A 16618-nucleotide genomic window follows, 5' to 3' on the forward strand; every position below is an offset into this window, starting at 1 on the left:
AAAAAACCTTTTACCGAATTTGGTTTCGGCTCCAAGGTACCACTTGGAACCGAAACTGAGTTCGGTAAAAGGTTAACAGGAGAAATTAATTTCCGAAGTTATTACCCGAAGTCTCGCGAGACTACGCGAAGTAATAACTTCGACTCATCTGAGCCAATACATTCTACTAATGTACGGAGTGCTCACTGCGTACAGTATTCTAACGAAGTTTTATGCGATTTGCTCATCCCTAGTGGGGACGCTGGAAGTCGCATCCTTGCTGAGCTGATAATGATGACCTATCCTGAAGATAGCTCATCAATATCCAGACACTGAAAAACCCCTTTAATACAGAATTACTATTACAAGCAATACCACTGATGAGTATGTACACAGCCATAGCTACAACAGTGGTGTTGGGAAGATTAGACTGAAAATCTACAGACTTATTATTTTCTTTTTTTTATAACTCTGCGAACTAACGTACCTGTAGTTGCTCTGGTTTCTTAAGTTTGAGCTTTCCTGTTTTGTACCCATCATGATGTTCAAATAACTCAAAGAACCTGAAGACAAAGATACAAGCTATGTGAAATAAAGGCTTATAAGTGTTTCCCTACACAAAAAGACTCTGCTTCCAACATAGTGTCTTAAACAATCTTCAAGTATCAATGTCCCGAGTTAATAGCAGAAATCATTTATATGGAAAGAAAAGACATTTGCAAGCTATATAGAAGCAGCATGGTTGCCATTACCTAGAGTGCCGAACCTCCATCTTCATCTTTTGCTTTGGCGTCCGATCCCCATGACGAATTATTGCAATTACACATCGCAACTCCATCCTAAAATATTGCATAAAGCAAAGATTAACGTCATGCACAGTAATCAATAGCACATATGGTACGGGAAAGATGGCTGACCAACAACTAAAGCTGCATTATATATAAATTACAATTTCAGCAGCCAGGAGCCATTATCTACCATTCCAGGATTTCTCAAAATAAAAAAAAGACTGAAATAGTTTATAGTTTCTGGCAATCTTCTGTCCTTCAAAACCTTCTAATGGACAGGTCATGGTGGAAGAAGATGGGTTCTTGCCAGGCCTGATGGTCTATCCTTAGCCACATGACATTTCCACCTTCATGGTACATGGAGCCCCTGATGTCCACCATTATCTAGAAGCTGGCAGGCAAGTACCACCCAATAATGGAAAAACACTATTATCTCTCTAGCCACTTATGGGTTAAACAGGATCTTACAAATAGAAAATTTAGGCTGGCCATACCCATTACATAGCTGTCAGACAAGCATGCGTGTGTTGTGAACATGGATAGGGGAGAAAGCTGCTACCTTTGGCAGTGAATTATCTCCTCGTGAACAAAAGGACCAGGCAGTTGAAATCGAACATAGCACATCCTTATCTCCTCCGACATCTGCCATTGGGGGACAGTCAGGAGTTCCCAAAACACATTAAAGTGGTGGCCGTGGTCAACATTTATCTAACAAGTGTGGCCAGCTTTACTCACACAAATAAACAGGACTGATATTTTGTTTTCTTTCATACGCTAACGCAAAGGGAACTTAATACGAGTATCAGGAAACTCACATTGTGCCAGATGTAGTTGGTACAATGGGTATATCCTCTGCCTCTGTTGGGATTGACCAGGGAATGTGAAACTGTGGAGCAAGTTCCCTCATTATTATATTCCTATAAGCATATAAAAAGAGCATGATAAGCACAACAAATTTGACCAATTTACAAATACAGATTATAAATATATATGAAGCATGTATGTGTGACATATATATATTATACACACACATACATAGATCCATCCATAGCTGCATTAGAACCTACACTGGCATTATTACTGTAAAACAAAATGTTCATTATGTTTTTGTGCAGAAATAATGTTTTACTTTGGATGACAAATGACCTGTACAAGATATAGACCGAACCCAGAATTATATGAAATATAGTACTGGTAAGAGGAACTAAAGTCAGAATCCAAACACACAAAAAAGAACAACCAACAAAACGTAACAATCTCCTTATTTGTTATTTTCTCTTGTTTCATCACTTATCACAATTGCAGACACTGAAAACGCAAAGCAGGAAGTATGGGAGGGGTTTAGTGTGGATAAATATTGTCTAAGGCTACTTTTACACTAGCGTTTTAGTTTTCCGGTATTGAGTTCCATCATAGGGGTTCAATACTGAAAAAAAAACGCTTCAGTTTTGTCCCCATTCATTGTCAATGGGGACAAAACTGAACTGAACAGAACAGAATGCTCCAAAATGCATTCCGTTCCGTTTAGTTGCGTTCCCATACCGGAGAGCAAACCGCTACATGCTGTAGTTTTCTTTCTGTCCTGGGATGCGGAGCAAGACGGATCCAGCATGACCCCCAATGCAAGTCAATAGGGACGGATCAGTTTTCTCTGCCACAATAGAAAACGGATCAGTCCTCCATTGACTTTCAATGGAGTTCATGACGGATCCGTCTTGGCAATGTTACAGATGATACAACCGGATCTGTTCATAACGGATGCAGATGGTTGTATTATCAGTAACGGAAGCTTTTTTGCTGAACCCTGCCGGATCCAGTAAAAACCCTAGTGTGTCACAAGCCTAAACAGTAAGAGTGTATATTTTGTTGGAAGGAATCTCCTAGTTACTAATAGTTTTATTTGTTAGATTTGGTTACTATAAATAGATGAAGATAGAACTACAGGGTGGGCCATTTATATGGATACACCATAATAAAATGGGAATGGTTGGTGATATTAACTTCCTGTTTGTGGCACATTAGTATATGTGAGGGGGAAAACTTTTCAAGATGGGTGGTGACCATGGCGGCCATTTTGAAATTGGCCATTTTGAATCCAACTTTTGTTTTTTCAATAGGAAGAGGGTCATGTGACACATCAAACTTATTGGGAATTTCACAAGAAAAACAATGGTGTGCTTGGTTTTAACGTAACTTTATTCTTTCATGAGTTTTTTACAAGTTTCTGACCACTTATAAAATGTGTTCAATGTGCTGCCCATTGTGTTGGATTGTCAATGCAACCCTCTTCTCCCACTCTTCACACACTGATAGCAACACCGCAGGAGAAATGCTAGCACAGGCTTCCAGTATCCGTAGTTTCAGGTGCTGCACATCTCGTATTTTCACAGCATAGACAATTGCCTTCAGATGACCCCAAAGATAAAAGTCTAAGGGGGTCAGATCGGGAGACCTTGGGGGCCATTCAACTGGCCCACGACAACCAATCCACTTTCCAGGAAACTGTTCATCTAGGAATGCTCGGACCTGACACCCATAATGTGGTGGTGCACCATCTTGCTGGAAAAACTCAGGGAACGTGCCAGCTTCAGTGCATAAAGAGGGAAACACATCATCATGTAGCAATTTTGCATATCCAGTGGCCTTAAGGTTTCCATTGATGAAGAATGGCCCCACTATCTTTGTACCCCATATACCACACCATACCATCAATTTTTTGTTCCAACAGTCTTGGAGGGATCTATCCAATGTGGGTTAGTGTCAGACCAGTGTCGGTGGTTTTGTTTGTTAACTTCACCATTCACATAAAAGTTTGCCTCATCACTGAACAAAATCTTCTGCGTAAACTGAGGGTCCTATTCCAATTTTTGTTTTGCCCATTCTGCAAATTCAGTGCGCCGATCTGGATCATCCTCGTTGAGATGCTGCAGTAGCTGGAGTTTGTAAGGGTGCCATTTGTGAGTAGCTAATATCCGCCGAAGGGATGTTCGACTAATTCCACTCTCCAGTGACATGCGGCGAGTGCTACGCTGTGGGCTCTTGCTGAATGAAGCTAGGATAGCCACTGATGTTTCTTCATTAGAGACAGATTTCATGCGTCCACATTTTGGCAAATCCAACACTGAACCAGTTTCACGAAACTTAGCAAGCAGTTTGCTAAAACTGTAGCATGGGAGATGGGTGGTCTCGTAGGGTGTCTTGCATTGAAATCTACTGCAATGACCCGATTACTGCGTTCACCAGACATCAACACAATTTCTATCCGCTCCTCACGTGTTAACCTCGGCGACATGTCAATGGCTGCAAACAAAGAGAAACTTGTAAATAACTCATGAAAGAATAAAGTTACGTTAAAACCAAGCACACCATTGTTTTTCGTGTAAAATTCCCAATAAGTTTGATGTGTCACATGAGCCTCTTCCTATTGAAAAAACAAAAGTTGGATTCAAAATGGCCGACTTCAAAATGGCCGCCATGGTCACCACCCATCTTGAAAAGTTTCCCCCCTCACATATACTAATGTGCCACAAACAGGAAGTTAATATCACCAACCATTCCCATTTTATTAAGGTGTATCCATATAAATGGCCCACCCTGTACAATTCCCAGCAAGTCCAGACTGTTATTATGGGGCATCGGTGGACAATATATGGAGAGAGATATAAAAGATAACAACTCCTCCCAGGATGTCCAAACTGTTATTATGGGACATTAGTGGTCACTACAAACAGTGGGATATAGTAGGAGAGAATTACAACTCCCAGCATTCCTAGGTTATTATCAGAGGACATTACAGGAAGTGAGCATAAGGAAAGAGCTACAACTCCTAGTATTTGACAATTTATAGAGGGAAACACTAACCAGCACACAGCATATTACTCAGGTCCTTCACCACTTTTCTGCATGCTGAGCTCTGACTCTGTGGGTGAATGGGGTGAAATGAAATTGGCTGGAGTGGAGTGAGCACGGCAGGGAGGCAGATGATAGATCTCAGGGGAGTGGGAGAGAAAGTGTCTGTGGGGACCAAGGACAGGGACTCCTAGAGCAGAGCAGGCACTTCAGTCAGTGTGGTTAAGACCCAATTAAATTCAGATATGGGTGGCTCTACTCTGTGTGGAGAATTCTGGCCGGGTGCACGGTCAATTGTAAACCCCCGTTTACCAAATAAATACTATAAAAATGAAATGGTCGGCACTCACAATTTACATGGGTCACGCAGAATATTGGTATTGAATTAAAATTTATTCACATTAATAGCACAAACAAACGTGATAAAATAAGTATTGGCCAATACTACAAAAGTTACAATAAAAATGAATCAATTGCCCAAATCAATGGGACTCACATAAGGAATACCAATTGATAACAATGAACGTGTGTTGGTCCCACTGTTTGTGGGAAAGGAGCGTGATACACGCTAGCAACAGGTGGTGGATTGAATTCAGTGCCAAACGGACTGAGAGTTATGACTGCAAAACTGTGAGTACCTCAACAATACTCACCTTATAACATCGACCCGCAAGAATATTCAAATCGAATATAGAGTGAGACACCAGTGCCGGCTTCAATTAAGCGGTCATATCGAATTCACCATCCATCTGAACTATCGCTCTATTAGGGTCTGATTGTGAATATACGTAAGAGTTTGGAAATCCTTCAGTTATCTTGCACCCGCATATCGATTTTACTCTCCATCTGAACCATCCGCTAATTAAGCGGTCACATCGAATTTATTTTCCATCTGAGCTATCGCTGTATTAGGGTCTGATTGCGAATATATGTAAGAGCTGGGAAATCATTCAGCTATTGACCCGCATATCGAATTCACTCTCCATATGAACTATCGCTCTATTAAGGTGTTATTGCGAATATATGTAAGAACTTGAAAATTATTCAGTTATTTTGTACCCGGGTATATAAAGTTGAGACAGCAACTGTCATACATATTCTGACCAATTGATTCATTGTAACCATCTTGGATAACAGACCAACACACGTTCATTGTTATCAATTGGTATTCCTTATGTGAGTCCCATTGATTTGGGCAATTGATTAATTTTTATTGTAACTTTTGTAGTATTGGCCAATACTTATTTTATCACGTTTGTTTGTGCTATTAATGTGAATAAATTTTAATTCAATACGAATATTCTGCATGACCCATGTAAATTGTGAGTGCCGACCATTTCATTTTTATAGTGGTTAAGACCCACCACTCTCTTGAACTTCCTGTTCAGTGTCTGTGCATTAGGTAAAACTCAGTCGTTTTGTAGCCGAAGATGAGGAGGACTAGGGGAAATAAATAAAGTGCTTCCTTAGCAAGGTCTCTCACTTGATACAAGTCGGGGGAGCATTTTGTAGAAATAGCATTGTGTGTATCATTGATTAAGTGTATTTGGATGACATATGGGAGACAAACTGGTGTAAAGTAGAACTGGCTTAGTTGTCCACAGCAACCAATCAGTTTCCACCTTTAATTTTCCAAAGGAGCTGTGAAAAATAAAAGGTGGGATCTGATTCGTTGTTATGGCCAACTTAGCCAGTTCTACTTTACACCAGTTTGATAACTCTCCCACTAAGTTTTTTCAAGGCTTAGTTCCCCTTTAAGGGTGTAAACACTGGGGGCAATACAGAAGCTAGTAATTATGGTTTGTCGTACTTTTTTCCATTGGGGGACACAGACCATGGGTATAGCTTAGAGGTATTAGTAGGAGGGACACTATGCAAATACAAAAGAGCTCCTCCTCCTCGGGCTATACCCCCAGACTCCACTAGGAGAAACTCAGTCTTTGCTTAGTGGTGAAGGAGGATGACACTTAGTTTATTCTACTCCTTTTTTATTGTTTTTCTTCTAGATGGGGAAGCAGGTCGGCATGGCGCCTTCCTGGCCGTCTGTGGACGCTGCATGGCTGCCTCCATTTGTCCCCCAAGAAGGCAAGTGGATCCGGGCTCGACCTGTTAGCTCCGGCATCCCACCAGCCCCTGGGTCACCTGCTGCTGCCCTCCATCCAGAGCACTGATCTCAGGTGAGACAGATGTCTGAAGAGGTGAGCCCAGCTGGTACAGGACAGAGGGAGAAGACTTCAGGAGCAGATAAGTACTGGACTCTCTGCTTCCGCGGCTTATCGCGCTCGTGGTAGGGTTCCCCCGGCTCGGATTACCGCTCACTCCACTAGGGCGGTGGGGGCCTCCTGGGCAAGGCGCATTCGTGCCTCTGCGTCTCAGCTGTGTAAGGCATCCACCTGGTCGTCCTTACATACCTTTACGAAGTTTTATCAGTTGCATTCACTGGCTTCGGCTGATGCTGTCTTTGGCCGCAGGGTTTTGCAGGCTGTGGTTCCTGTTTGACCGTTGGACGTTCCTCCTGGCGGTGCTGATATTTTTTCCCACCCCATGGACTGCTTTAGGACGTCCCATAGTCTGTGTCCCCCAATGGAAAAAAGTACGAGAAAAGGAGATTTTTTGTGAAACACACCTGTAAAATCTTTTTCTCGTCTTTTCCATTGGGGGACACAGCTCCCACCCATTCTGCCTGTTGCAGGAGGAGTTTTCACTTAAGTTTTCTGTTTGTGGTTGGACCTCATGGGCTTTGGTCCGATGGCTTCCATTATTTTTTCTTGTCTCCTTCTCCTACTGCTTTTGCAACGCCTGAGTTTCTCCTAGTGGAGTCGGGGGGGTATAGCCCGAGGAGGAGGAGCTCTTTTGTATTTGCATAGTGTCCCTCCTACTAATACCTCTAAGCTATACCCATGGTCTGTGTCCCCCAATGGAAAAGACGAGAAAAAGATTTTACAGGTGAGTTTCACAAAAAATCTCCTTTTCTCTTTAAATTTTTTCAACACGGTTGTATACTCAATTTCAGCCAATATTAGCAGAAAGCTAGAAACATACCCGAGTATTTTGGCACAGTCGTCATAGTATTTCATGGAGTTCTTCACAAAACTGAAACCGTTGACATCACAAACAAAAGAGTGCCCGTTGGCTCTTAGTAAGTCAAAGCCGCAGACGGTTTGCTGAAGATACAAATATATTCAGTTATTGATAAATTTCTCACAAACAAATGCTCTGATAACTATTGCCCAAGCTCTGCTCAGGCTTTGAGAAAAGGACTTAAAGGGGTTGTCTGTTTTTTTATATCAATATCAGATTGGTAGTAGGCTGACTCCCAGCATCCCTGCCAATGAGCTGTTTAAAGAGACTGCAGTGCTCATACAAGCCCTGCCTTCTCTTCATTGTTTACCTGCTCACGGTCACAACTGTGTAATTACAACTGCTCTGTCTCCATTCACTTCAATGGGATGGCTCCTTCCTGTTTAAGCGAATAGGGAGAAGCCATCCAATTGCAGTGAATGTGGATGGAGCAGTTGTAATTAGACCTGGTCACCTGCAGTTGCAACCATGAGCAGGTAAAAAATGAAAAGAAGGCAGCACTCACAGTCTCTTCAAACAGCTGATTGGCAGGGGCGTGGGGCGTTGGGCGTTGGGAGTCGCCCCCCCCCCCCCCCCCCCCCTCCGATCTGGCCGATCTGATATTGATGACCTATCCCAAGGATAGATCATCGACATAAAAAGCGAACAACCCCTATAACAGTTTAGCTCAAACGGAGCTCAGGCAGCAGAGTGAGATGGGGAGGGCTACTTTAACCCCTCATATATTGGAATTGGTAGCTGCTAGTGATATGGGCCACCTCTTGCTTGAAAGCTGGCAATCCAGCCTTTAAAGACAGAATTATAGCATGATAGCCTTATAGCTGTTAGAAACCAGGTCAGGAGTGAAAGCAGCTGAAAACAGTTTCCGCTTTCACTCCCAACCCAATTTAACTACATCTCCTGATCTATAGAAGATAATGCAGATATTCTGGTATTGTTTTAAAGCTTAGGCCCATATCTCTAGCTGCTACGCAGCCCAAGATATGAAAAGTTAAAGCAGTCTTACTTTCTTCAGCTTGGAGGAGAAGGGGGAGCTCACAGCCTAGGAAGGAAAAAATACAAAAAAAATACAAAAATGTGTCATCTTCATAATGATATTGACTGACCGGATAAAGTTAGCATTTTCACCGCACATTAAACACTATAAAAATAAATCCCACAAAATAATGTTAAAATGGTTGTTTTTTTAATACACTGTATATACCCCAAAGATAGTTCCTAAAAAAAACTACAACTCGTCCTGCAAAATTCAAAGTCTCATACAGCTAAATTGAAGAAAAGAAAGAAAAAAATTAAAAGTTATGACTGCTGGAGCACATAGGGGGAAAAATGTTAAGACTAAAATTAGTTGTCACTAATGGATTCAAACGCACTTCAGTCGTCGAGCTGTGTGCCAACTATATCTACTTCAGACAATTTCAAAATCTACAATAAAAAAAAGTGACATTTTTAGGTGGGTTTTTCCAATATTAATGTGACTGTTATAGGGCATCTGTCAGCAGATTTGTACCTAAAAATGATGTTTTAATATATGCAAATGAGTCTCTAGGAGCAACGGGGGTGTTGTGCTCTCTTCACTTGGATTGACAGGCCCAGTCCTCATCACACCTGGTCCTATCAAACACAGTGCAGAGGGTGCAGCAGTTTCAGAGAGAGCAGAGCCTCTAGGTGTAACTACAAAGGCCCTGTTGCTCCTCGAGGCTCATTTGCATATATTAAAACTTTATTTTTCTCAGTAATGCGGGCACATATGAACATGGAACCAACACAGAAGCCTTCAGCTGCCAAGCGCACATGTAACAGGTCAGCCAGTTTCATAGATACAAATCTGCTAACAGATTCCCTTTAATCCTGAAACTCAATATGCATTAAACAAATGCAAATATAATCTGACAAACGATGCAGAATCCTATGCACTACTGCTTGCTCATTAAAGGGAGTTTTCCCAGATTTTCTTATTGACAGCCTATCCTCAGGATAGGCCATCCATATGTAATTGGTGGGGGTTCAACTCCAGGCCACAGCCTCTTTCTAAGCCATGTGACATCACATTTTTTAGTCACATGGCCTAGGTGCAACTTAGTCCCATACAAGTTAATGGGACTAAACTGCGATAAGAAGCATAGCCGCTATCAGATTGATAGCGCTGTACTTGGTGACCTGAGGGGAGGCCGTGGCGCTCAACAGAGAACCGCAGCTTCCTCCAACAGCTGATAGGCAGGGGATGCCAGGTGACGGACCTCCACTTATCACATATTGATGGCCTATCCTGAGAAAAGGTTATTAATATGAAAATTTCTGAAAAACTCTTTAAGTTACAAGCGCCCTATACAAATAAAGCAAGTGCAAGCTCGAGTGTGCTATGGAGTTACTGTAGTGGGACTATACTATTAACGCTGCGTAGAAGTCATTGCAAAGGAATGGCTAAGTAAATACCATAGTGCACTGAATGAACATTTAGTGTATTAAACAAACAGATATAATGCACTTTCATCATCTGTAATATCACATTACATTAAAACTAAGGGGGAGCGAATGGCGCTTCGGATCAAAGATCCGAAGTCGATTTGTTCCCTAACTTTGTTTTAATGCTGTACAGAGACCGGCACTAATGTGCGGCTTTAGCACTGCCCTAGCCTGTGAAACAGGTTAGGGCAGCACTAAAGCCTGCCCACTAGTGCTGGTGATGACACAGGCAACACTGCTAGGCGGAAGCCTCCACCTAGCAGTGTAAAAATATAAATAAAACAGCCCTTGTCCAGCACAATGCGGCACAGGGCAAGGGAGAGCATCGGACCATGAAATGCTCCGATGCTCCACTCAAGAGGCGCTGCCTGGGGGGCGTGGCTGACTGCCGACATGAGCGCACGCACTTAAGAGCTGCTCCGTTCCCTGTACAGAATCCTGACTAATCCTGCCAAGCTGCCTACTCCAAACTCCGAGTGGCAAGTGCAGAGGAGAAGGAGGAAGCCCAGGCAGCACGAGATGGGCCCCAGCAAGGCGCAAACCGCGGCTGACAAACTTAAATAGTATGCCCAGCAGGAGAATCAACATGGCGCCACAGCTCCCGCCACTCCATGTGCAGCAGTCACGCGCGGTTAAGCCGCACAGCATGTGGAGCCTGAGGGTGCTGGAGAGCCTGAAATCACCCTGAAAGCGGTATCAGAACAGCTCCTGACAGCGATCTCCTCCTGCCAGTCCTCACTTACCTGTAAAATTATAGCGGTGCGGGTGGACCTGGGACTGCTGCGGCAGGATGTACAGCAGCTGAGGGAGAGAGTGAGGACCGTGTCTCAGCTCTAGAGGACCTTACCAGACCACTTGATTCGAGACTGCAGGAAGTCGAGCGGTCAGATGGTTTGTGGGGCAGAAAAGCGATGACCTGGAGAACAGGGCCCGGCGCAACAACGTGAGGATCCTAGGCATCCCTGAAAGAGCAGAGGGCCGGGACCCTGCCAACTTCTTGGAGCAGTGGTTCAAAGCCCAATTCCCTGGTGCCGCATTTTCCACAGCGTATGCAGTTGAAAGAGCACACAGGGTCCCTGCCAGACCACCTCCCCCGGGAGCCCCGCCGCGGCCTTTACTAGCCCGCTTAATCAACTGGAAAGACCAGGACCTTATACTTAGCCAAGCAAGGAACAAGGGGGTGATTACGCATGACAACGCGAATGTATCACTGTTCCCTGACTTTTCAGCGGAATTGCAAAAGAAGAGGGCCACCTTCATCTCGGCCAAAAGACGCCTCCGAGAGCTGAATTTGCAGTACTCAATGTCCTACCCAGCGCGCCTTCGCGTGATAGACGGCGACCGGTCAGTCTTTGTCACTGACCCTAAGGAAGCGGAGGACTGGATCTCTAGGCGCCCGAGACTGCGCTGATACTGGCACGACTGAGAGTGCCGGGAGCCTTTTCACCCGCTAGAGGCGCGCTATCTAGGATTGATTATTTACTGGGCAATGCTGCAGTCTACACTGATCTGGATGATATTCAGTATGAACCGCAGGGTCCTTCAGACCACGCCCCTGTACTGGCACGACTGAGAGTGCCGGGAGCCGCCTCTAGGGGGGTAAGATGAGAAGCCATCCCCTCTGGCTCTCTCTGATGACCCCTAATGACAGAGTCCGTGATCAGCTCCAAGTATTTCTAGAAATGCAGGGTGAAGAGACGGATGACTTGCTTCTCTGGGACACCTTAAAAGCCTACCTGAGAAGCTGCTTAAAATACTCTATTTCCTATGTGCGCCAGGAGATGGAGTTACACGTAAAATGTAGGGAAGCTGAGGCATCGTTTTGCTCTGACCCCTCGGAGGCGAATAGGACAGAGTGGATGACTAGAGGTAGATCATACATGATGCATCTTAAGGAAAAGAGCGAGTGTAGGCCGTTCTTTATGAAGCAACAGTCCTTTGAGTCTGGGGATAGGGCAGGAAGGCTCCTTGCCCATATAGCCAAAACTAATCAAATGTCACCCCCAGTCATGCGTGTACAGAGTCCCGGGGGCCAGGTTGTGGACTCAGTGGACGGTATCCTGAACAGCTTAAGTGTTTCTACCAGTCTCTGTATAGCTCTGCGGCACAATATACTGCTCGGGAGCTGCGAGAGTACATAGCTGAGGTCTCTCACCCCCGACTGAGTGCGGAGGACAGAAACCTGCTAGATATAGATATAACTGGAGGAGATCCAGTTGGCTGTGAAGGAGCTGCCTGCTGGGAAGGTGCCGGGCCCTGACGGGATCCCCCGTGGAGGTATATTCCAGATACATAAAGATACTAGGACCCCAACTCCTTAAACTATACTCAGCATCCCATCAGAGACACAAACTACCTGAAACCTTATAAGACGCTACCATTGTAGTAATTCTGAAACCGGATAAAGACCCGAGTGAATGTGGCTCTTATAGACCGATTTCACTATTAAATTTAGACTACAAGATTTTAACTAGGCTCATTGCTACCCGTCTAAACAAGGTTATAACCTCCATTGTACACCAGGACCAGGCAGGATTCATTCCGGGCAGAACGACTTCTGATAATGTTAAAAGAGCACAGGTTGTGGCACAGATAGGGATGGAGGAGGGGAGACGCTGGGCCTTGGCGTCCCTTGACACAGCCAAGGCCTTCGACTCCGTAGAATGGCCCTTCCTGCTGCAGATCTTGGAAGACTTCGGTTTTGGACCTAAGTTTGTGAGATGGGTTGAAATCTTATATCAAAGACCTACAGCTAATATACTCGTTAACGGAACGCAATCTGAATCCATTACGCTACACAGGGACACCAGGCAAGGTTGCCCCCTATCCCCACTGTTATTCACGGTGGCAATAGAACATCTGGCCTTGAGGATTAGACAGGATCAGTCCTACTTGGGGGTATCTCTGGGGAGCAGGGAAGAAAAAATAGGCCTATATGCAGGCCTTGCCTGACTTTTTCTTGTATTACATTGCTGGTCAGTTGAAGTATATAAACTCATGGGTAACACTGGGGGACCTACCGGGACCGGAGTATTGGTAAAAAGCGTACCTCTACTTGTCCACCTTATGGCCGGTGTTAGAGTCTCCAAGTTCAGTACCTGGGAGATTACTCCCTATTCACAAACTGGCCAACCAGGTGTGGAAAGCTGCCAAATTGAATTCATATAAAGATGTGCCTGATGCTGCCCCACTCTGGGATAATCCCATGTTCTCACACCTGGCAGACTTGGAGGGCTCTGCTGTCTGGAGGCAGAGCGGGGTTACCTCCCTGGAGGACCTTTACGAGGGAGGAGTACTGCGCTCCTTTCAGCAGATCCAGGAGAGGTTTGGGATACCTCACACTCTCTTTTACCGCTATCTCTAATTGAGACATGCCCTCGGAGCCCAGTTCCGTGGTGCGGGCCGCAGCATCTACAAGTATACCTTGATAGGCGTGCTGAGATCCCAGGGGCCCAGGGGGATCATATCTGTGCTGTATACACATTTACTGGAAGGCCGTATGTTACTCCAGCCCCTTGAGGTGGAGGAGAGGTGGAAAGCCTCCATACCTACACTTACAGCGGAGGACTGGGAGGAGGCCTTGCTGACTCCTACTAGGGTCTCCCCATCGATTAATAATAGGCTGACTCAGTTGTTTATACTGCACAGAAGCAACCTGTCTCCCACCAGATTGTACAAAATGGGAAGATTGTCCCACAGCTGATATCACAGGTGTCACAAAACCAGGGCGGACTTCTGGCATCTGATTTGGGAATGTGATCACTTGCAGGCCTTTTGGAGAAGTGTGGTAGATGCCCTATCGGTAATGGTCCCTGCTCCGATACCAGTGTGCCCCAAAATATGTATCCTTGGAGTGTTCGATGAGGAGCAGTAGACACACCATCAGAGAGTGTTTCTGCGGGAGGCCCTGTTCCTAGCTAGGAAACCGGTAGCTCTGAGGTGGATGGCTGACATGATACCTACAGTTAGTCAGTGGAAGGCACTGGTCAACCATGCAATTTCCGTGGAAAAAGTAGTTTACATACACAGAAAGTGTCCGCAGAAGTTTCAAAAAGTATGGGGGGAATGGTGCTCTTCTTCCCAGACCCTACACCCTCTACATATGTACTCTGTGTCGGTGGAGTCCAGACCGTAGTATCTTACCGAATTGTGGACTCTCATGCTCCGGATGCTCTCCGAATAACAGGCCCTGAAGCAGGCCTCACTTTAACTATCGATTTGATAAATTCATGTATTATGTACCCCCCTCTCACTCATATGTTATGGTATATTATGCAATGAAGCTTGGAACTCTCCTGCGCGGGATGTGTCAGCTTTGCAATGTTATGTCTCATGCCTCTTGTTAAACTTCAATTTAAAAAAAATAAAATAAATAGGCGCTGCCTGGGTGAAGAAGGGGATATGTCGGGGTTCAGTTTTAATGCTGTACAGACAGGTTGATTTTCTCACTTCTTTCTTTAGGCCCAGTGATAACACGTTCATCAGTCATGTGGCCTAGGTGTAGCTCAGCCCCATATAAGTGAATGGGGCTGAGCTGCGATACCAAGCATAGCTGCTATACAATGTAAAGCACTGTACCTGGTAAGCACAGAGAAGACCACAGAAGTCCTTTTTTATTTTATTAAAGAGTACATGGGCAGCACTATAGTAAGGGGAACACTAATTTACTGTATCTTCATCTATTTCCAGGTGACTGAAGGCTATTTTGTTTTCTGTTGTCTTGAAAGAGTCACTGTACAATACAATAATGTATTCTTATTTCTTAGGAAGGGGTCTAATTATCATATCTGTAAATCACTATTGAAATTATTTGTCGGTATCCACCCAAACATAAGCTGCAAAGATATGACCACTGACTAGGGGTCTCACTAGTCCACTGTGGTTAGGCATGTTCTAGCTCTCCCAACAAATACAAGCAGGAGGAAGTGTGGGCGAGTTCTGGAGTAGCTGATACTTTAGGACAGTGGTGCCCAACCATTTTTCGTCTGAGGGCCGCACTAGACTTGATATAAATTTCGCGGGCCGGAACCAGGTAGCTTTGCCAGAAAGAAATGCAAATGCTGTTATGGGGCACATATCAGGGCATAACTACTGTGAGGGGGCACATATCAGGGCATAACTACTGTGAGGGGGCACATATCAGGGCATAACTACTGTGAGGAGGGCACATATCAGGGCATAACTACTGTGAGGAGGGCACATATCAGGGCATAACTACTGTGAGGAGGGCACATATCTGGGCATAACAACTGTGAGGAGGGCACATATCAGGGCATAACTACTGTGAGGGGGCACGAGTGAGCATTACTACTGGGAAGAGGGCACATATCTTGGCATTATTACTGTGAGGGGGCCCATATCTGGGCATAACTACTGTGAGGGGGCATGTGTGAGCATTACTACTGTGAAGAGGGCACATATCTTGGCATTATTACTGTGAGGGGGCCCATATCTGGGCATAACTACTGTGAGGGGGCATGTGTGAGCATTACTACTGTGAAGAGGGCACATATCTTGGCATTATTACTGTGAGGGGGCATGTGATGTATACATGTGTGTAATGTATATAGTGCAGTATGTGATGATCACACACTGCACTACATACATTACACACATGTATACAGGGTGGGCCATTTATATGGATACACCTTAATAAAATGGGAATGGTTGGTGATATTAACTTCCTGTTTGTGGCACATTATTATATGTGAGGGGGAAAACTTTTCAAGATGGGTGGTGACCATGGTGGCCATTTTGAAGTCGGCTATTTTGAATCCAACTTTAGTTTTTTCAATAGGAAGAGGGTCATGTGACACATCAAACTTATTGGGAATTTCACACGAAAAAAACAATGGTGTGCTTGGTTTTAACGTAACTTTATTCTTTCATGAGTTATTTACAAGTTTCTCTTTGTTTACAGCCATTGACATGTCGCCGAGGTTAACACGTGAGGAGCGGATAGAAATTGTGTTGATGTCTGGTGAACGCAGTAACCGGGTCATTGCAGCAGATTTCAATGCAAGACACCCTACGAGACCACCCATCTCCCATGCTACAGTTAGCAAACTGCTTGCTAAGTTTCGTGAAACTGGTTCAGTGTTGGATTTGCCAAAATGTGGACGCATGAAATCTGTCTCTAAAGAAGAAACATCAGTGGCTGTCCTAGCTTCATTCAGCAAGAGCCCACAGCGTAGCACTCGCCGCATGTCACTGGCATTAGTCGAACATCCCTTCGGCGGATATTAGCTACTCACAAATGGCACCCTTACAAACTCCAGCTACTGCAGCATCTCAACGAGGATGACCCAGATCGGCGCACTGAATTTGCAGAATGGGCAAAACAAAAATTGTAACAGGACCCTCAGTTTACGCAGAAGATTTTGTTCAGTGATGAGGCAAACTTTTATGTGAATGGTGAAGTTAACAAACAAAACCACCGCTATTGGTCTGACACT

The 16618-nt window shown here is 44.6% G+C and overlaps 1 protein-coding gene across 12 annotated transcripts in view; it reads right to left on the reverse strand.

Moving 5' to 3' along the window:
* The window catches only part of PPIP5K1 (diphosphoinositol pentakisphosphate kinase 1), a 276308-nt gene that overhangs the window by 180194 nt on the left and 79496 nt on the right, over nucleotides 1–16618 (reverse strand). For all 12 annotated transcript variants that reach the window (XR_005775595.1, XM_040414088.1, XM_040414089.1 and 9 more), the window contains exons 9-12: nucleotides 7659–7780; nucleotides 1583–1684; nucleotides 732–818; nucleotides 467–542 (exon numbers count right to left, since the gene is read on the reverse strand). Coding sequence is in view for 11 of the 12 variants with exons in the window: in XM_040414088.1 (XP_040270022.1) it covers nucleotides 467–542; nucleotides 732–818; nucleotides 1583–1684; nucleotides 7659–7780 (387 nt within the window). In the remaining variant the exon portion in view is untranslated. The remainder of the gene's footprint in view (nucleotides 1–466; nucleotides 543–731; nucleotides 819–1582; nucleotides 1685–7658; nucleotides 7781–16618) is intronic.

This window comes from Bufo bufo, chromosome 1 (assembly GCF_905171765.1).
Source record: "Bufo bufo chromosome 1, aBufBuf1.1, whole genome shotgun sequence".
Lineage (NCBI taxonomy): Eukaryota > Metazoa > Chordata > Amphibia > Anura > Bufonidae > Bufo > Bufo bufo.